The sequence below is a fragment of the Mastigoproctus giganteus genome, chromosome 1, assembly GCF_048544385.1.
Source record: "Mastigoproctus giganteus isolate SK-2022 chromosome 1, ASM4854438v1, whole genome shotgun sequence".
NCBI classification, from domain to species: domain Eukaryota; kingdom Metazoa; phylum Arthropoda; class Arachnida; order Uropygi; family Thelyphonidae; genus Mastigoproctus; species Mastigoproctus giganteus.
Genome location: NC_143575.1, coordinates 194,024,453 through 194,046,944, shown reverse-complemented (window position 1 = coordinate 194,046,944; position 22,492 = coordinate 194,024,453). Strand labels below are relative to the sequence as shown.

Here is a 22,492-nt window from a genome sequence, read left to right as displayed (position 1 = left end):
GACCAAGACCTTCATCACGTCTTTGAGATATGTTTTCCTGCAATGTATTTTTTCTTTCATTTTCAAATTTCCATAAATCCATACAATAGCACGCCTGAAACTATAGATATATTTCGTGTGCACATAAAGAAACAAAATCAGTAATCATCAGTGTTTCGAAGTTCTGCTTATATGTATATTATAGAATATTATAAGCTCTCGAACATTTTAGGAGTTTTTTATTTCACTTCCAGTTCTTATTGCAGTTTTTATTTTATTTAAGTTCACTCCCAATGAATGAATTATATATTTACTCCTTTTGGAAACATTTGTTGAGCCATTTTAAAGTTCATTAAAATTGAACAATCATTAAAATTGAACAAACAAGAATACTCTCTCTTTTTTTTTTTTTTTTTTTTTCCTTTTTCGTATAAATATCTCGGATTATATTCAACAGGTTTTCATCAGAATACTACATAAAAATAATTACGAACAAATAACATTAAATGTGCATAAAATTACATAAAAATAAAACGTAATTCATCGCGTGCAATGCCAAAAGTTGTTTATAGCTCTTTATGGTACTTTTAAATAGCATTAAAAAGAAAGGAAATGAAAAAAAAAAAAAAAAAAAAGCGAACGTAAAAAGTAATCGGGAGTCAAGATTCTAAAAGTTAACCACCAGACGCGCTGAGTGGCTTGTGCTAGTTCCTGTGTACACGTGCGTCGTACTCGATTTCCATATATGGTAACTAAAAACTGCCATAATCAACAACAAGAAAGAAACTGTCGCGCAAGTGTTCGCGCACTTTGAACACAACCAGCAATGTGGCAGAATTTAATTGAGCAAGCCTGTCAAGTCTCCTGAAAACGTCATTCCCATGACGTAATTCTTCGAATTTAACCACTGAGGAAGTTCGAAGCTTCCACGTGAGCCGAGTGGTGGTTCAACCTGTAATTACGTAACGTTTTTGCTTAACCCCGCTAGCTTTAACGTTGACGCTCTCGGAAAACGGTTACTTTTGGGTGTGACTATCGTAGGGACCATTTGGACTGGTGTGTGCGTGTTTTTGTCTTTAGCAAGCATTTTTGTTGTTATCACCATGGCTGAAAACAGAGCTACAAAGTCTGGGTTAGCTGCTGAATCTCATAATAAAGTAGGTTTCCTAAAAGCGTTGTAATGAAATAATTTAGTTATGTTTTGTCTGGTTTTCTCAATTACTTCTTGTATCTTTATTTTTAAGGTTTCCTTCAATGATTTAATTTTAAGTCCAGTTTTTTCCCCCCTTTAATAAATTGCTTAACTAGAATTACAGAAGATTTAGAAGTGGTAAGTTTTCCGGGTCTACAAACTTCTAATTGAAAGAGGTTGCGACCAAATACGCATAAGGTTTTCTTTATACAAAGAGGAAGACTGTCTAATTTTATTATATTTATAATTACTATTATTATTTTAAGCTCCGCCCTTCTGCCACAGACGCGTAAATCCTGCATTTTCGAATCTAAACTTTGAAACAGAGGTGGGGGGGGGGGGTGAATCTGCATTTTGATTTGATGTTTGACACAAACTAATACAGAGTAGAAAACATGAATTGTCTCTAAAAGTGAAAATGTAATAATTATAAAATAAAGGTCAAATAAATATAATGCAAGTCATTATTTAGGAATGCAACTTATTTGGAAGAAAAATATTCCTTTGTGTGCTCATCTTTGTGTTTCAACTTCGGGAGAGCTCCACTTAACTCTAGTGAAGTGTACTGAGAACTTAGTACCCTTCACACTTCACCTGTACTTAGCAGACAGGAAAAGGCAGATTGCGGTTGCTATAGTTACTGAACTTTGCCTGCGTCATTGTACTTCATTTATTTGTGGAATAGCTAGATTTTGCTGCTGATGCTATATTTTGTACAGAAGAAACAAAGGGGGAAAGGAAATTGTGTCGTACATCAGAAACTACTTGTCGGGGGGGGGTGACCAAAGTTGCAAATTAAACTATGCAACACGCTTTAGAATAATTTTTATAGTGTTACGCATTGAAGTTTCTTCAGGGAAAACACTAGAATAAGGGTGAAGCTTTAGGAGAAGTGCATAAAGCAAAAAAGTATTTTTAGTGCCAAATAAATTGTGTTGTGCGATATAAGGCTTCCTTTTCCCTGCACTAGAAATTATCTATCAGAGACGCAGCCTCTGATAACAAATTTTTTTTAAAAATTTGTTTATGGATAATTTCTAATAGATAATTCCACGCTAAAACAATTGGCAAAGTGTAAAGACCCAGTAAAACAATGGGCCTATGGGTTTGTCAAAATAATATTCTTTAATAAATATTATAGAAAGAAAAGTGTCAAATAATTATTAAAATATTATAAAAGAAAAAAGTGAATTCTATAGAGCAAGCCATATTAAATGATCTCGCTGTACTGGCTATTGAACACAAATCCTCCAAAATGAACCTTAAAGAATTAATTGGTGATTTTGCAAATAAAGATAAAATGCTTAGAATCAAATTAACCTAATTATAACGGTATAAATTATTCAATTGCTTATTTTGATGCGTGAACTGCAAAGTTTGACACGTAGACTTCTAAGGGGGGACCTGGTTGGAGTGCATAAAGCGCTGAAGGGGTTAAGTAAAAGGGCAGGTCTGTTCTCCCTCGTGAGGCGAGAATCATGTGGGATAAATGATATCAGGGAGGAACAGAAGCTATCTCATCAAGTTCACCTATGGACAGTGGGTTTTCGAACATTGCAATAAATTTGTTCTCAGCGTGGCAAAGTTCAAAGCAGAATTATATGGTTACTTTGTAGGAATGGGAACAGTGACTATTCGGAATTTTTTTTTTTTAACTTTGCCACCCTGAGAACAAATTTATTGCAATGTTTGGCCTTATTAATTCCAATTTTAGTGTTTTGCCGTTTGCTGGTGTAGAGCGCAATAGACAAGTATCAAAAAGGTGGAAGGGGAGCAGTCATGGTGTGGTGTTTTTTATATTTATTAATAGCTAGATCTACTTTGATTTTATTTCAGTGATGAAATTGCCCAATCCGTCACTGCTAGGGGCGCAAGGAATGAGGGCGATCAGATGGCTGGTTTGGTATGGTTTTTAAAGATCGGGCGAGGATCGTGGCAAGTTTGCTGGGACCCCAAAATTTATAGTTTCGCCTTGGTTAAAGGATATACTTTTTTTTTTTTTTTTTTTTTGTCATCCTCTATAGTGATAAGTCTATTTAACAGTATAAAACTGTTTGGTCTGTTTCTGATTCATTCGCTGACCGTATTTCAAGAACTATTAGATTGGACACAAGTTGAATTTGTGTGCAGTTCAAAGGTATTTAAGCTGCATTAGCATTCCGTTCAATCCACTGTTTTGGGGCAGTGTGGTGAGGGGAGAGTTGAAGGAATGGATTCATTTTTTAAGACTGCTTTTAAGCGATTTCTAAAGCACGATTATACGAATCGTTTATTTAATAGTATTTTAATCTGTGCAATGTTATTGACCCATCTTATTAAATTTCCTCTACTATGGAGTTATGGTGACTATCATGTCAGATTAGATAGTGTGCTTAATCTGTAGTCTGACACTCTTCCTTTTGTATCTTATTCTTTTCACCTCTTCTGATACTTAAGTCACGTCACAGAGTTTCATCACAAGAGCGAAAGAGATGCTGCAGTTATTGAGGACAAGTACTCTTAAACGCCCACTCCATTTGATAAGATGCTGTCCTAAGCAGTTGGAGTGGGCGTTGTTCAACAATCCACTATAGCTAATTTTTTGGGGAAGCCGGGAGGGAAAGAAACCAACGATAAGCATAGACCTGTATAGGGCGTTTCTGTTCGCTAAAACTTCAGTCTCCCTGAATTGAAGTACTGCTGATGAAAGAAGGGTGTAAGTATGAGGAACCAGCAAAACAAAGGGCGCATTCCCCCTCTGCTCATCAAGTGACTCATCCACATCATTTTGAAAATTGGCATTACCATTTACCTCTAATTTTACTACTCCAAACCTTTTGTTTCTCCAGGATGGGCCTGGCTTGGTCAATAATTTATATCAGCCGAGGGTGGAAGTAAGTTTGAATCCTGACAATGACTGGTTCTAGAGCATTTTCACCTAGTGCTGAGTCAGGCGGAGGTTGTAATAAATGGCGATTTAGACACTACCTTTGTGTGATGTTACCTTAAATCTAAGTGTGGCTATGAAGAACACTACTTAAATTCATTGGGGGAAGAGAAAAAAACGGGCATTAAGAGGCGTAACTTAAACTTCTGTATGTTATAATTGAAGTCAAGGCTAGATGAATTTTTCACACTCTAAAAGTTTCTTTTCTAGTTGGATATAATGTTTAAATGACTTCATTATCGATTCAGCCATTTCCTGCTGTTATCAGGAAAACTCATACTTCCTGAAACAAACTTCATCTGTGACTTCACTGAGAAAATGTAAGCATATAAAGCAGCACTATAAACCCTGTCTTGGTGTCCGTTTTTTTTTTTTTTTTTGCCCCAATTGTTCATAAAAATAACTTGCATATCTTGTTTTCGATAATATTATTTTTACAGAAAGTTCTCAAATCCGTGGAAGACGCAAAGTCAACATAATGCTAATCAATGTTCAAGCTGCTTATTTTATCTTGACTTTTTCTACTTGCTAAAATGGCAAACTGATGCAGAACTGCAAACTTATCCATTGGCACACCACAGCAGCGTACAAAATTTAGTAATTATTATTAAAATCAGTATTTCCCAAGGAACCTTAGGTCACCCCGGGACGGCTCTGTGCCAGAAGGGTGTTGAGTATGTAACTTTTCTTTTTGGGTGATGCTATATAAGCTTGCTTTCATGCATCATGTGCCTTTGCTAATGCTAACTAGTTTGGTTTATCTTACATTTAGACTCCTGCTTGAGTTAACTCCTTAATGGTTTTAGGCGTTAAGATTTTTTTTTTTTACAGCTCTTGTATTACCGAGGTGGCTAGTAATACAAGAGCTGTATGTAATATGATAAAGTACTAACTGTAAGAGGGCTTCCCTTCATTAACACACTGGATAAAAGATCCATCTAAACTGTTCCATCAGGAATTTGTTTGCGAAATGGCGTATCTAATTTGTAAATCATGAGAACTTCCTCCTCTTTAGCTGGAATTATGGAGGGTAAGCCTATATCACTTGATGACGAATCCATCAAAAATGGTAGTTCAGTTTTCCTTGATAATCGTAGCCTACGTATTGTTAGGGTAGGCGTTAAGTCAAAGGGTCATGGTCTTCGTCTGGGATGAAGAAATCCGTCGTTACACGTGACGCAACTTTGAGAGTGACATTCCAAAAACGCTGGATACGTATGAACACAGATAATTAATTGGCGTCGTCAGTGAAGTTTAATTACAACAGTCGCATTGTATCTGTTTTAAATTTCAATTATTTCGTTCCGAGTCCTGATTTGAAAGAACTTATTAGTTCTTTCAGTGGGAAGAACCTATAAAAAAACAGAAAATTGATTGACAGAGGTCTGAAATTTGAAGCGGGTGGGTGGGTGAGGGAATTTAAGGGTTATATATTTTATTTTAACATAAAGTGCTAGGGCGGCTGCATAACCCTTTGCATGGAATACTTTGTTCTTAAAGTTGATGTTCTCAAATTTTTGTTCTCAGACAATTATTTTTTTTATTAAGGATTCATTTTTATACTACAGCTTTAATTTATAACAATCTTTCTCACTTGTTAAGGCATTATCGCAATGATAACTGTATCACTTATTTTCCTCCAATCATTTTAAATAAGGGTATAATAGGCCTTGTCTAATGTTTCTCTCTCTTTGCTTTCAGTATAACATGAAAGTTTCTTTTTTAGAAACTGAATTAATTTATAGGGAAAAATAAAATGTCATGGCTATTCGTGCTGCAAACTAGAAGCGATGGGTGCCGTCCTGGTACAATTGCATTCCTTGATTGCACGCTTCATGTGAATGTTTCCAATTAAATAAATTCTTTAAATTACTGGAAAATGTCAGATTATGTATTGTTCAGTTTCTGATGCTTCTCACTCATATCTTGCTTAATGGAAATGCCAATTGCGTAATATGATATTTGGATGAGGTACTGTTCCCATCAGATCAGTGCTCTTGAGCGTGCGACCCGTTGTAATAAGACCTCTCACATCGTGACCCGCTTTGAGCTGAAGAATTAGCTCGCGTTACAGTGAGCTTATTTAGGCAATATTAAAGCCTCATCTTCAAAACAACTCGCGTTAGGAACATTTCATTTTTATATAAAAGCATTTTATTATTATGTAAAAACTATATAGATGTTTACTTGCATTATCAATGATTTTCAATGTTCCTAAAATTGTAAGATATTGGGGTTGGCTTTATGGCATGCCTAACAGGTTTTCGCCACTACCCGTTTCAACTAAGTGAATGATGGAAAAGTTCTACTTACAGAACTTTTTCATAATAAAATTATTCTACTTGGCCTACTGTAATATGCTTATCCTTCGTAAACAGGTTAGAGCTTTTTTTGTGAGAATTGTCGGGAGGAGACCAAGTTAGTTTAAGAAGAGAACTTCCACAGAACTTAACTGCCAAATGACTTGTGTTTAATCTTTGAACTGCGCACTCCCAATCGATGCCGAAGTTCGACTCTGGATGGCTGCCGTCTACAAGTGTCCAGTGTGAAAGTTTTGAAATAGCGGACACTTGAATAAAATACAGTATATGTGGTTACGTAGTCATTGCTGGTAGGTGTGCTAAAACAGCCCACGCCAATCTCAAAAGGTCAGTGGGACTAGCAGTTCCTGAATGTAGACGCAAACAGATAAGGTTCACTTTCGAAATCAGGAAATACTGTGCGTGAAGCGCTGTATTTCCTGATTTCTTCTGCGGAAACATTCAGCTACCCAACAACAGATTTAGTTCCTGTAGACTAAACATCCGATTAATTCTCAGTTGGATGTATACTTAGTGGTATTTGGCAAATATTTGCAGTCACACTTCGGACAGCGTTTAGCACGCAATAGTTCACCTTTATATAGATGTTTACTTGCATCCTCAATTTTCCTCGTATGCTTAAACATCTCAATTAACTTAATTACCACTGCATTCAGGTACATTAAGAAAATAGGATTCATTAGTTAAAATTCAAGATAATTAGAACTTACGCGTAAAACTAAAATTTTAACAAACTTATTTTACGTAATTTCTTTTTCTCAAAGATTAATTTCAAGAGTGTTTACGTATTTAATTTATTATCCAATTAATGCATGATCGATTAACTAGAAATTTAGTGGGAAAACCATGCCTTATTTTCTGCCTCCTATTCTCTCTAAAATCCGTATACTTTTGCGACTGTGCATTTGTAACTTTGCCAAAACAGAATGAAATATCAGTCATCTTGGATAGCACCGTTGGTAGGATTGCCGTCGTCCCCACACCGGGTGCAAAAAACCAGTTAGTCTCGTCGATGACGTGAGGAATTTTTATGGGACCTTTTCACAATGTGGTAGAATAGTTTTCTCCTGGAACTCGAGTTTTTTGTCCAGCAAACAAAAAAATCGACCTTAGAACACGTAATTTTTACAGCAGTGTACACGGAGCAATATGGCCTTAGTTGTTGCCCTAAAGTCCTGCTACAACTATATATCCATGCAAGATTCTTGTGTAGAGTTTTAGGTGCATTAGCAACTTAGGCCATATTGCACAGCATATCTGTAAATTGCGTATGTTCTGTGGTCGATTTGCTGTTTACTGGGCGGAAAACCCCGGTTTTCGGGCTTGAAAACCCCGGTTTTCGGGCTTGAAAACCCCGGTTTTCGGGCTTGAAAACCCCGGTTTTCGGGCTTGAAAACCCCGGTTTTCGGGCTTGAAAACCCCGCTACTCTCGCCTGAGATGGACTAACTCAACTACGTCGTGGAAAAGACATTCTTCGCGTCACTGACTGGATTCGAACTTGGTTTTTTCTACTCAGTGTGAAGAGGTAATTATACCAACAGTGCTACCCGCGAGAGCTTCATGCAGGAATCAGCTTGTCTATATACGCTGTTCTCAAATCGAGTATATTTTGAAATAAATATAAAAATTTTTATTAAATAAAAAAATATACAAAATACTATAAAACAAATGTCTGAACTCGTACACAGCCTGTTACAGCATACAAATCGGAGCCTCGGTACTTAGTATTTGTCGCCCACACTACTGATTCCAAGATAATCATTAAAAAAATGTTAAACATAGTCTGGATGACTCGGGTGTAGATCAATATGGTAAACTAAAGCAGGACAAAATCAAACCGAGATGACCATTTAGCTGTATGACTCTTGCAGAGTTGAAAGTAGTCTGGAACTCGTTCTAAAATGAGTTAACTGTCTCTTGAACGCCTGGCCGAAGCGATTCCGTTGTCACTTACATTATCTGGCCCCAACTGCACACTACAAAGCATAGAAACATGTTAAAGCTTCGTGAACCTCTCGAGGACGCGTATCTAAGTATATTTCTATTGATATGGCTGAATTAGGAAAGGGAGATCTTTTGTGTACAACCACTAGTCTTTTCTTGGTTCCTACGTACAATAAAGCCCACTGGTGGTACTATTCAGCAGGCCAACCGATGAATCCAGATAGTGTTCAATGAGATACCGACGCCCTTTCATCTGTAAAGAAAGGGGAACTAGGTTCCATATGTCCTAACATACGAAAAGAGACCTATCGAGGAGGTGGCTTAATGGTGTCAGTTACAATCGCTGTTTATGGCCGTATAGATCTCCCCATCTTCTGCGAGGATATCTTCACTGCTGTAAGCTATAGTTTAAATTCTCTATATTTCATGAGAAGTAATGAATATCCTTAGAACTGTTCTTGTGAGCCAATCAGGGCTGTTGTTTTAAAAAATAATAACAAAGCAGATAGTATACTATGTATACACCTGCTTTTTTACAGCTGTAGTACCATAGCACTATTCTTGCAATCAGTATCTTCAGAGGGAGAATATAGCCCAGTTGAAATATTCCAGCAAGGTTCCTGGACTTCAATACAATATAGCATATTTGGGATTACTCTAGACAGGAGAGATCAGTTCTCACAGACCAGACATCGCTGAGCTTGCGTTAGCCCTTAAACAAGAATGGGAATTGATACTTCCATCAGATATCATGCCGTATTGATACCCACTCAGAACAAATAACCCATTAGGGTTTGTTTACATCGATTATCGACTCCGTTTTTGGCTGCTCATGAACTTCTTTTGCATAACTAATTTCAGTTTGAAATTTGTCCAGTTTTTATGCATCATTAAGACGCGTTGAAACTGTCAACAACGTTCGTCATGATTTAGTAAAAGATTTATTTAACATTTTCTTTTGTTTCTTGGCTTTTGAACATCAATGTTGATATACGAAATGTCGAGGCCATTTAGCATAACGTGGAACAGTTAAAAAAATTTATAGGTCTCCCATGTTATCTATTTTTCTTCTAATAATATTAAATTTTGTTAACATGCTATTACAGTACAGCATGATGTTAACTTAGTATTTTTCTTCCATTTAGTTAAATAATCATGTCAAGAAGGCAGACTTATCTGAGGTGATTGGAGGGTTTACTTAGAATGCTTGTGGTCAGTAAGGTACGCTGTTCACCTTGCGTGTATTTCAGAGGTCCACTCAATTACGGCTTTCAATAAAATTAGCAAGCTAATTCTTTCATGCCAACTACTGGGTGTGTCTAACGAAGCAGAATACATGAATCAGTGTTAGTATATGAATGCATAATATATTAATGGACCCAAATGTTTTCATTTCGTAAACATAACAATGGATCCATTAAAGTTCATGAATTTCAATGTGCAAAAAGTGTTAATGTTTCAACTTCCTACGTCTAGTTTTCGAATGATTCATTATTTACTATTATTTCGTAACGAACTTATTTTTAGCTTTGCAACTTAAAAGCAGTTTTTTCTTCCCAAGAATCCTTACCAGGTTTTCTGTATACGAAAATGAACATACACTAAGGACTCAACTTTTCCCGAAGTTCAAATGGATATCTTATAAGTTTTCAACATTCCGATTAGTAACAACTTGTAATTATGCAGTTATAACCGCGTTAATAGATATAATCAAAAGTAATAAAATAAGGTTATTCTTTTTGCCATATGATAAGAATCTAAAATAAATACACCTTGTTTTCAACGTCCGAGAATAAAGATAGATATAAGTTAGTAAAATAATGCAAACAAAATATTGGTAGTGGCTGATAATACACGATAATCAAAATTAAAGGTGGATTTGAGTATTTTAATCAGTGTTAGTATATGAATGCATAATATATATTAATGGACCCAAATGTTTTCATTTCTTGGCTTTTTTTAATCCTACTAATTATACCGTGACTTCCGTGGTAGGTGGAATAGCTTGGCAGTCACTTTGCTATGTTCGCCCTTCATTGGTTTCTGTTGATGACTGACAACTGCTGTCGAACTATTATTGTTGAGAGCTATCGCAAATCTACACTTTGCATGACAAACTACCAAGGTCTTTTCTTAATCCATTGTAGATAACTTGTTAAATAACAGCAGATTTCCTAAAATCTAACATTAAGTGAGGTTAGGTTACCTAAAATTGGATAAGTATTGCTTTGTTTTTAATTAAGCATTTAGGAAACCTAATGTATTACTGAATAACGTTAGGTTACCTAAAATGGGCTAAAAAAAACCTGGAAATTACTAAAAATATAAGCAAACTTTAAAATATACAACATAAAAAAAATAATTCATAATTACTAATAGTATTAATAATTGGTAATTACTGCTAATTATTGCAACATGTAATGTTGAAGAGGTGCTGCCTGTATACAAACATAATAGCACCCTTTCAGCATTACTTACAATACGCAGCAATTTTCATACGTGGTTAAGTGTTTAATTCAGTAAATCATTACTAGGAATACACGCTTGATTTTCGGTAACTGTCAGTAATGACTTTGAAAAGTTCAGTGATTTAGCAGAAACCAATGAGAGAAGAGATGGTCAAGCTATCGACTTATATGGGAAGCTCACTCCATATAGTAAGAGTCGTTTAGTTAACGCTTGCCTTTGCTACCTTAATCATTCACGTTATTTGCCAAGTTCACTCTTTTGAAATTCTTAGCTTCAAAATAGTTTATTGAAAATATGCGAGTACCTAAGGTACTTGAAAAAAGAAACATTTTGCAGCAGAATCTTAATGATAATTTCCAAAACAAAATCTAGAACTCTGCCTACTCAGCATGAAGCAGTTTCATGGTACCATTAAGGTCAGGAACTTTGTTCCGCAGTGTAAAAGAACTGGAAAACCCACGTAAATAATTATATACGGTAAAAGCAAAAGTAACTTTCTTAGCCTGTAGGAAAACCTGAAATTCAACCTACATATTCTAATGGAATTTGCTGTCATATTATGAATAATATTGTCCTACTTCAGTGGAAGAACCTGCAAGTAAAAGTGAACTGGGACGGTTGTCTGCAAGGGAAATCTACCACCCAACTTTTTATAACTAAACATTCCTCTTGCCATTCGTTATAACTAATTTCGATTCTGACTTTTTACTGAATTTCATTTTGGTTTAGCAAGAATAGTACATTGTTTCAATGATGTTAAACCTTTCCACTTAATTTGGTAGTTTTTACTAGGTAGTTTTTACTAGGCGGCAATAAAAGTGTAATAAAGGTGTGCTTGTCATATTAGCATGACTTTTCACATTTGCAATGATTTTCCCATATCATGATTGCAGAGCTGCTGAATTGAATCATCGGGAGTTCACTTCCCCGACAAGATGTGAAAATTCTCATTCAGTTGACAGGTACCCTGCAATAAAACTGACATCATAAACAGCAGGTATATAGTTAGCCTGTCTGCTAAGAGTCTCAGTCCAATGAGCGAATTTTAGATAAGTGTTTGAACACTAACTCCAATTGATGCTTTGCTATGAAAGATGGTAATTCAAATATGAATCAATTTTATTACTGGAAAAAAAATGGAATGGAAGCAGCTACGGTGACTTAATCAGGTGGAGGCGTAACCATTAGGTGTAGTAGACACGGCAAGAAAAGTTTAATCAGTACTTCACATACGGCCGGATTTTGACATTAGACCCAAGTAAAAGCATATAAAGAGACTTCAGAGTAAATTATTTTCCTTACAAAAGGAAACTGCAGACCCCTTCCCCATGCCATGGCTTATGATTTTAGCCTAAATTCGGCATTGTCCCAGTCAAATGTTTGAAAAGGAAGTGCCACTTTTTGTTGTGCAGTGCATTATTATAAAGCTTTTGTCGAATAAATATATAAGGTCTGTAGAAAACCTGCTGTGCATGTCAGTGAAGGTTTCACAATTAATAGCGTAAAAGTGGTGCACGGCCTTATGAAGATCGTGGAAATATGGAAAACCCAACTCCATTCTTGGTGGAAGGGACTTTCGAATAAGGTCAAATGATTGACCTTATTTAAAATGATCAGGGGGCATCGGCGTAGCAGTTCTGAATATCGGCATCGGTGTATCGAGAAAATCGTTCAGAATTTATCTAAGTCTGCACGTTGGGTACCTACACGCCTCTTTCATCAGAACCAAATGCCGTGCCAACCTGGTTCTGATGCCAACCACAACTTCGATAAAGGCACTCGAAGGTTAGTAGAAAGAAGGCAGAAGTGTTGAGAATAATATTCAGTCATTCACATCAGTAAACACTTGTCGCTCTGAAACTTGGTTCGAATCTCGTCAGCGACTGCAGGCATTAATTTCTTCAATTGTAGTTAGCTGATCTGAAGTGCTGGAAATAGGTTTTCTGAGTTACCCGGCATTTTGCAGAATTTTAATCGGCTGATGTAAGTTTCCAACAAACTGGTTTCGTATTATTTGACACTTCCAGTGCCAGGAAAAAATTCTCATCATTCAAGTGGGGAGAAGATTGCCTCAGGTTATCACTGATTTGCGCAACAAAGAAATAGTTTTAATAGTATCGATTTGAAAGATGAAGAAACAGGTTGCTGAAAATTGTCATCCTACTTCCAACAGTCGTTCCTTATATGGCAAAGTAGAATTAACCAACATTCTCCAAAACTTACCACTGTTTTACCAAACTCGCAGAACTTGAATGGATTGCACTTGTTAACAATAAACAATTTCTTTTTTCGCTGAAGCTCACGATCTTTGGCCTATTTTAATAACACGGATAACTTCCTGTTTTTCTAATATCAGAGCTTTTTATTTGTCATGTCACTGTGGTCGAAGAACGAGAAACGTTCTGCAACCTGCCCATCTCTTATTAATTCTGCCTGAACATCATGCTGTAGTTCCACGTGTATGTACGAAACGATGCATAAAAAGATGATTAGAATGCTTCTTAAACCACTCGCCTGTTCGCAAACCTGCTTGATGAACATAAGGTTAAAGATGAGTGAACATAACTAGAAGTAGGCTGCACCTAGGAATGTAACAGTTAACAGCATTTCGCCATGTTATCTTTCGCTGTCGATTTTTTGATTCAACCTACGCTAACGTTCAATTTGCAAGTAATGCGTTATTTCCCAACTGACTTAGTATAAGTAGTTCTACTTATATTAGGATTACTATATCCATTAACCTTCGCTGTACGCGGACCGTGCAGTGGTATATTGAAGCGTGGTTGCTTTTGGGTACCCCTACCTCCTTATTATAATACTGTTTGCTGTATATAATATTGAACACTTTTCCTCATCGGTCTATCCACTGTTCCGAAATGATTATCAAGATAGACTGAAATCACGATATGTTACAAATTCCACATCCTGTCAGTTAATGCCAGGAGTGAATTTTCCAATTCATACTCTATAATGGCCATAGCAGGTCAGTTTACAAAATTACCGTATTTAGCAGTCATGTGGGCTTGAATCATTGTAAACTCAAACACGTGTATTACCGGATACCTGCACCTCGCCACTCGGCGGCAAATGCTTTCAATAACTTTGTATTGAAGAGAGCACGGATAATAGCTCCTGTGTCAATAAGTAATACCGAACAAACTGCCAGTTGTTAAATACATCGTGTCTTCGAAATGCGAACGTATATTAGAAATAAAATTTAACCCCCAAACTATTATTGGACACGTACAGAAGCAACAATTTGAACATGAACTACCGCAGGTGTTTAAATTGGCTATCATTTGCTTCTAGGTTCTGTTCAAAGAGGCAAACGTTCTATGTAACTGCTACCATAACATCACATTCGTTTAATTTTAGCGTGTAGCATGATCTATCATGCATTACGCTAACAGCTAGCCCCACAAGTAGAAGTTGAGTGGGGATAAACCGTGGAAACCCGTGGGATATTGGACACGCTTCGTCGGCCTATCCACTGGTCTGAAATGATTATCAACGAAGGAGAAATCCACGGAAGATTCAGATGATGACAATTAAGATATGATTCTGCACCAGTCTCCGAATTAATTGATCACCCCTCATATTTACGTTCGCAAAATTCAGTTATGTCTGTATTCACTTATAAAAGTTGGCTTGCTTGTTTTAGTATCGGCACACTGATCTCTAAGGTATTGGTGTCTGTGTATTCTGTGGTCTGTTTGTTGGATCACACCTCTCCCTCCCACAAATTGAACACATTGAATTTCAATCCTAAATCATAACTTTCAGTTTTCTCCTGAAACTGATTAAGTCCTTACTTATGATCCTCGTTTCGTGGGATACCTAGTATAGTTATTCAGTTACGTTCACCTCAAGATTACTTTACTGGTCTCAAACAGCAAAAGTAAAAATTTACCCGAGAATGCATATGACTTAACTATATGATACAAATGCATGATGGCTAGTCTGCTAGTAATATATAGCCATAAATGATATTTATGGCTATATATTACTAGCGTATATTACTATTATGGCTATATATTACTATATATTTCTGATTTTTCATTGGATTGTTCGCTATTTTAACAGCTCGTATACATTAATGGTAGTTCCACGTGGGTTTGTCCATGAATTTCTTACGCTTGCCATTTATGAAAATCATAACATTCTCTAACTGTATGAAGGTTATTCCATACATGAATTACTGAGACCAATGAAAAGCTATTTATTCTGTTACCAAAAAACTAAAGTTGTGGGCTTAATGAAATACTTATACAATATTTGTAAGTTACGATTTAGAAACAAATTTAAACATATGAATGATTTATGAAAAGCATCTTAATACAAGTTAAGATTCTGTAAATGTTAGTTATTATTAAGCATTCCGAATAGCTTATTTTGTTTATCTAAAACAGATTCAGTCCAAATATGACGCAAATTTGGCAGAAACCGTCCTTATCTGGATGAAGGACATCATGCATCTAGACATTGACACGTCTGGAGATCAAGCTAATTTCTATGACACTCTAAGAGACGGGACTGTTCTTTGCAGGTAAGTGAATTTTACATCCTGGTCAGTCATTTATCTGGTCTAGATCCTTCAAAATCATAATTTTTATTGATATATGCATTGAATTGCCTACGTTGTTATTTAGCACTTTAATATCCCAACTTCTTCGTTCAAGATGTTCTATCTTTTATTCACATGATGATGAAAAATAGCTAATTCCATTTTTTTATTTTTAAAAAATAAGCAAATAATTAAAAATATAGATATTAATCTTTATAAAACTCGCAATGGATATTCATCTTGTCCATCGAACACGTTAGATATACACTGGACAAAAGTACAATAGTCCGTAAAATAACCCAAACCTATAATGATTTTGGGATATCACTAAATATGCGTCCTTTAATTGATGTACGCGATTCAAAAATTATATCAATTTTTCTTAATCATGCGTTTTGAAAAATGTCTTGTTTTTGAATAAAATATGCAAATATACGTTCTTTTGCTATTACAAGATTAGTAACCATTGGTGGCAGTTTTCTAATATGATTCTGAATACCATCAGAAGCGTCGATTGCACACTATAGAAAGATATTAGTGGACAGCAGAAAGCTGGGACACATTCTTACAGAACAATCCAAGTAAACCAAATAAAATCTGATATTTTGCTATATTTGTGGCAACTTTCTATATAATAAAAAAAATCGAAAGAAAATTAATTCTTAACTAATAAAATTTTTGGATGAAATTTCGTAACAAAGATCAACCATGGATCTCTAAAAAATGTTTACCACACTTGTATTGAACTGCTGAGGAAATTAAGTTAAAGTAAGGAAAGCGTCTGCATTTTAATCAGTGGTCCAATGTGAATACTGAAGTCACGAGGTGATTGTTTTTCTTATTGAAGTGCATTTTAGGATAAAACCCAACGACAAGTTTATCCAAAAGATACTGACTGGGCCGCAGATATCTGCTGTGCATACTGCCCTCTATACTGATTGCTGGTAGTACTGTTCTGTAGTATGGTGTGGAACGGATATTCTCGGTAATTTGGAGGGCAGTGTCACGTGGAGAATGTATTTGAACATTCTTCCAGACTGATTTGTCCCTTATAATACAGGGTGATTCAAAATTGTCAGGGTTTCCGTGGCCTATAATTTTCAAACCGGAAACAAAATAAAACTGCTTACGGAATATGAAAGTGTAACTCAGTTTTATTTGGCAACGCTGTACTCGCCGCATTGATGTCTGAGAGATATTGACAGCATTACTCAAAATGGCGACTGTTCAAGAGAAGGCAATGTACGTATTTTTGTTTTTCGAAACAAAGTCCGTTATCATAACGCAACGTCGTTACAGAACTTGGTATGGAAAAGATCCACCTTCAGATAATGCTATTCGACATTGGTTAAATCAATTTCAAGAGACTGAATCTTTTGCACCGAAAAGGAGCGGGAAGACCAATTCGATCAACATCTTCCACGAAGCATTTTCTGGAAGCCCACAAAAATCAACTAGAGGAGCTTCTTTGCAGTTGGGTATACCACAAACGACGGTTTGGAGGGTTGTTCATAACAGCCTTCATCTCCATACCTGCAAACTGCAGATTGTGCAGGCTTTAAAGAGGAACGATAAACCCCGCCGTTTTCAATTTGCCCAAGACATTTTGTCAAACTTATAGAAGCTGAAAATTACCTTTGGAGATTTAGTGATGAAGCAACGTTTTGCGTATCAGGGAGCGTAAATCGTCATTACTGCAGAATATGGAGATCAGAAAACCCTCACGCTATTCGAGAATTCCAAAGAGATAGTCCAAAGGTCTGGTGTGCTTTATGTTCGGAAGTTTTGGGGCCATTTTTCTTTGAGGAAAAAGCAGTGACCTATCTGGACATGCTACAGCTGTATCTGTTACCCCAGTTGGAAAATCAACCAAATGTGTTGTTCCAGCAAGATGATGCACCGCCACATTGGGCTTTTATTGTCCGAGAATCTCTTGACGTGCATTTTCCTGGGTGTGGATTGGCGTGGTGGTAATTTGTTACGCCGCTTGATTTCTTTCAGTGGGGATACGTGAAGGACATGTGTACAAGCCCCCCGTGACCTACCTCGATGAACTGAAGTTCAGAATTGTTGCTGCGATCGAAACAGTTACACCGAAAATGCGGGAGAATACTTGGAGGGAAATTGAATATCGCTTGGACATCTGACGTGCCACGAAAGGCACGCATATTGAAGTTGTTCAGCATTATGCGGTATTGATTCTATAGGTAATAAAACTGAGTTACACTTTCATATTCCGTAAGCAGTTTTATTTTGTTTCCAGTTTTGAAAGCTATAGGCCACGGAAACTCTGACAATTTTGTATCGCCCTGTATATCAGGATAGCGATAGGCTATTCAGTTTATCGCTGTCATTCTTGAAACCTATCAAGAAGCCTGTGGAGGAAGGATCATCTGAGGAAACATTCAAGATGGGCTTCAGCAACCAATGAAAATCTGACCAATTCAGAAATTTCTCAATTGAATTGGGAAAAAAATTTAGTAATGATGATATGATGTCACACTGGTCAAAGCTGTGCCATATCATTACTAAATGTCGACTTTGGTATTAGTGGGTACGTTTGTAATACTTTGGTTGGACAGCATTTTTCATGTTAACTTTAGAGTGAATCAACTTAAACGAAGATAATGTTAAAACATACATTTCTAGAAATTTGTGGATCTAACAAAACCATTCTGAGAATTACACGCTGCCTGCCAGCGGACAGCGCTGAACAGCCTTTCAGGATCGCTAATCTTTTTATCTATACAAACAGCGATTCTATAATATACATCTGGAAATGAACTGGTGGTTCCTCTACCTAGACATCGCGTAGACTTAGACAAATCTCTCCTGGATACTACTGGAGGAATTTCTAAAGTCTTCTAGAATCGGCCAATGCGCCATTAAAAACCTAATCAGCCTCTACAACCGAGTTTGTAGTTAGCTGAATCTCAGGCGGAGTGTCTAGGGCTCCCCCTTGAGTTGTTTCGAGGTTTTTTAGCCCGCACTATATGCAAATCAGCCTATAAACGTACATTTCTACAAACACAATACACACTTGCGGATATGGCCAGGGACTTAACATTAAAAATGATCTCTTGGATCAGTATCCTTTGTGAATCTGTTAGAGCACTTATTATTTTTTAAATAGACTGCAATCCACTTGCTTTTTTTAAGTTGCTCCTCCAAAACAGAACTGCTTGCTTCAACTACAAAAATGCAGTAGTTATACCCCAGGTGGAGATTTCTTTTCCGGTTTTCCCTTCAGGTGTTTGCAGAGTTTAAGAACAGCGGACTGCATAATCAAATGCTGACTATCCGTGTAGGTAATTGCTAATTCAACATTTTAGCGTTGAATGAGCTACGAACTTTAGTTGTCATTTGGAAATCTGCTAGCTGACCAGTTCTTAATGTCATAGTAAATGGCAGTAGTTGCTGGATGTGGTAGTTTAAGATTGTCAGCAGCATTTTTTTTTTCTCTTGTGATCATTAAATTTCTGCAAAAAGCAAGTTAAATTTAGCATGCGTTTAACTTTCAAAGCTACTTTCAAGATGTTTTATGAAGTGATTCTTTGAAATAATTTAAGTCGTTAAATAGTTCTCATGTGTTTTTTTTTCTCTCTCAGACTTATCAATACTCTACAGCCAGGCAGTATTCCAGACAAGAAAATCAACACCACCACAATGGCCTTTAAGTGCATGGAGAATATTAACCTGTTCCTTGATAATGCCAAGAAATTAGGTGTGCCAGCTGAGGAAACTTTCCAGACCGTAGATCTGTGGGAGAAGCAAAATCTATCATCTGTGTGCATCTGCTTACAGTCCTTGGCGAGGAAAGTAAGTATATACTCTTCATATTGTAAATTTTAAACGTTCATTCTAAAAGATTTAGATGAATGCCATTCTCAAATGGATGATATGTTTATTAATAAAATGGCGTGTGGTCAGTAGATAGAGGTAGTGACATTCAAGGTCACAGGTCTGCAGAACCCAAACCAAGACTGATCATAGCCGTATGCCAACGAATCTGAACCAGGTGTGACGTAGGCGTTACAGGCAATAAGAATAGAGAATTTTTTATTAATATTCCATTGTCTTGAATTTTTATCCCATTTGTACAACTCTGATTTTCTATTCCTGGATAATTAATATCCCAATTCAAGTGACTTGATTGATTATTCATAAAAATAAACCTTTTTTATATATTCCTGTTTCTGATCATTTTGGCAAAAACGTTTAATATAATGCAAACCTTTCATTATGGGGAAAAAGCCTGGATTCGAAACAGTCGGTCGAACTGTGTGATACTTCTTATTGGAACTTGAAAGAATTTATGGAACACTTTACACACCATAGTTGAGTTAGTCCCTCAGGGTTGCATGGTACCGCCTAGAAACTCCTTTGGAAAGGTATGAGTTCGATCCCCGTCAATGACTAGGGGAATTTCAAGTCATTCAATCGAAGATACAATTAGCCGACCTCGGGCAGAGGGAGTAGGGTTTTCCAGCCTGCACAACATAAAAATCGGTCCCTGAACATGCTTTTACCGACGTAATAAATTTATATGCATATAAAGTACTCTTGGAAACCGTTAGCTTTATAATTTGGAAAATAATATTTTGAAAACAGTAAATGAGAAACTCCTTATCTGCTACGTTAATATACAATATTTGTATGGAGCAGTGAGAACCCTCACACAGATCGATTCATGGGGGATACCTCTGCATCCTGAAAAATGCACGATGCAATGCTCAGTTTCATCAGCTGAAATCGTTAAGCCAGTCTTTCAGAAACCGTTAACAGTTACGGTGAATGCGGTTTTCTTTCTTCGGTCTTCATTTTCTAGAGATAATCTTGATGATAGGGTCATTCCTAATTGAAATAAGATTGGATGGTCTTGGCCACCAAGCAACCGTGAAAATTTAGCAAAAAAAGCCGAGGAATACCTCTTCGTGGGGTAGGAGATACATGCTCTGCCAAAAAAAAAATCGGAAGAGTGAATGAATTGTTAATGTGGAACTTTTTTTTTATCCTCTGTTTTTTGAGCTGAAACTTCTTTAGGCACGCCCCAGGCAATTTTCACATGGGAGTAATTGCGTTCGTGGATTAAAAAATCGCCACAAAAAAATGACACGAAATGATTGATCGCCCCCCCCCCCCGAATTGTACCATTTCATACCAAAGACTAGCTGCATTACGTAGCAGGGACGCACGATGCAATCAGTACCCCTACAGTACGGCCACGGTGTAACTCGCAGGCGTGTCGCGTTTACGTTTTTAAATCGCTATATCTTAGCTTCTAGCAGTCCGATTTTAAAAATTAAATTTCGTTCGTCATTCTCTACCGTATTTCATAAACTTCGATGGGAAAAATAATTCAACATGTCGGTCGAACTTTGTAATAAACTTGTAAAATATTAAACCATGGTAACATTTTGAAATAAACCTTTCCAAAGTTTCTAAGGATGTTTCTTTGTTCCACTATGTGTGCTCAACACATACCTATCCCCCAGATTCTGGCCACCATACCAGATCTGAATCACCCTGTTTATTTCTGATACAGTCTATCAGGAATAAATAAACAAGATTAATCCAGCTTATTTGGAGGAAATCTGAAGAAATGCTAGCTGAAAGTTATGGTAAACTTCGATCGACGTTTTCAAATGGTTTGAAAACAGAGATCCCAGTATTTTTGCTTAAAATACTTTCTTACATATTAAGATAAATCAGTGCATTTTAAATGATTTATGTGATTGTTAAATTTTTATTTTTGTTTCAGGCATCTAAATTTGGGTTCAAGGCCATTGGTCCAAAAGAAGCTGAAGCAAACGTCCGCCATTTTACCGATGAACAACTGAAAGCAGGCGACACAGTTATAGGTCTCCAATATGGTTCCAACAAGGGCGCTACTGCCAGTGGGCTTAATTTCGGAAACACACGACATATGTAGCTTGGCGCCATAAACTTTCCACAATTACGTATAAACTCTTTTTTTAATGAACAGTTGTTACCGCATTCCAATTATACTTATTTTCTGAGATTTTTTTATAATGCTGCTGTTGCACTTTGACCAATGTTCTGATAATGCTATTTAAGTCTCAATTATTTTCTTACTCAAATACTATACAAAATAAAAAAAATAAATAATGCGAAATACTGATGTTAAGAGGAATTATTTCTGCAAGACTATTTTGGACTTTCAAAAGTATTTGATTTAAAATCCAAATTAAAGATTAATTTAACCTCTTCCCTTGTAGGCCGGGACTCATTGATATGTAATTCTGACACTGTATATACATCCGTGAATTGAATTACAATATAAGTAATTTATAATTGGAAAATTTCTAAAAGGAATAATGCCACATTTTTATAATTTTTATGCTGTCTTCCATAGCCACAGTAATTTATAGAAAACTTTTTAACAATTAAAAAATAACGAATGCCATTATTTAGAAAAATATTTCAAGAACTGTTCATGCCAAACTCTTTATTCGTTATTGGAATAAAATAAACATTAAGACAAAAATAATTTAGTTTTGTGCTTTCTTTAAATGCATCTTGACATAGTCCTACATATCCTCCAGTAAGATGTACATTTAATTTATATGCTATATTAGCAGTGTGCCTGTACATTATTTTTGTATGGACCAACCTGGAATCTTTCTGTATACCTTTTCATATTTCTGCTAAGCTAATTACTGTGTACAACTTCATATGTTTATTTTCTATGCTTGTATTACTAAACTGGATGTTATGTTGTCAGTGATTGTTTTAAGTTTTCTCTTTTTGTAAAGAATGTCATGAATCATTTACCTAATTTTTTAAATTACTTTTCTACAATAAACATGTTCAATTTCATATTTCTGTGATTTATTTTTCATGTATTAATTCACACTTCCCAAAATAACGTTGCAAAGTTTCCTATTTTGATAAACTTGAAGGGAGAATCCTGCCTATGTTTCAAGAAGACACTTCTGGAATTGTGTTCAAATAAAATGTTGATAGCCAAGGCATTTTCAATGCAAAGCAAACAATTTTGTACATCATATGGAGACTGATCAAAAGTGACTTCCTTACAACCAAGATAAGGCAAGATGTGGGATTAAAATTAATA

At 36.1% G+C, this 22,492-nt stretch overlaps 1 protein-coding gene across 1 annotated transcript; it reads left to right on the top strand.

Annotated features, from left to right (window-relative positions):
• Window positions 1-917: 917 nt before the first annotated feature.
• Window positions 918-22,234, top strand: LOC150091406 (myophilin-like). Its single transcript, XM_090375374.1, has 4 exons — window positions 918-1,136; window positions 15,242-15,378; window positions 19,005-19,215; window positions 21,158-22,234. Exons 1-4 carry the CDS (start codon window positions 1,083-1,085, stop codon window positions 21,326-21,328), a joined length of 573 nt encoding a protein of 190 aa, XP_090231500.1. The 5' UTR covers window positions 918-1,082; the 3' UTR covers window positions 21,329-22,234.
• The last annotated feature ends 258 nt before the right edge of the window (window positions 22,235-22,492 follow it).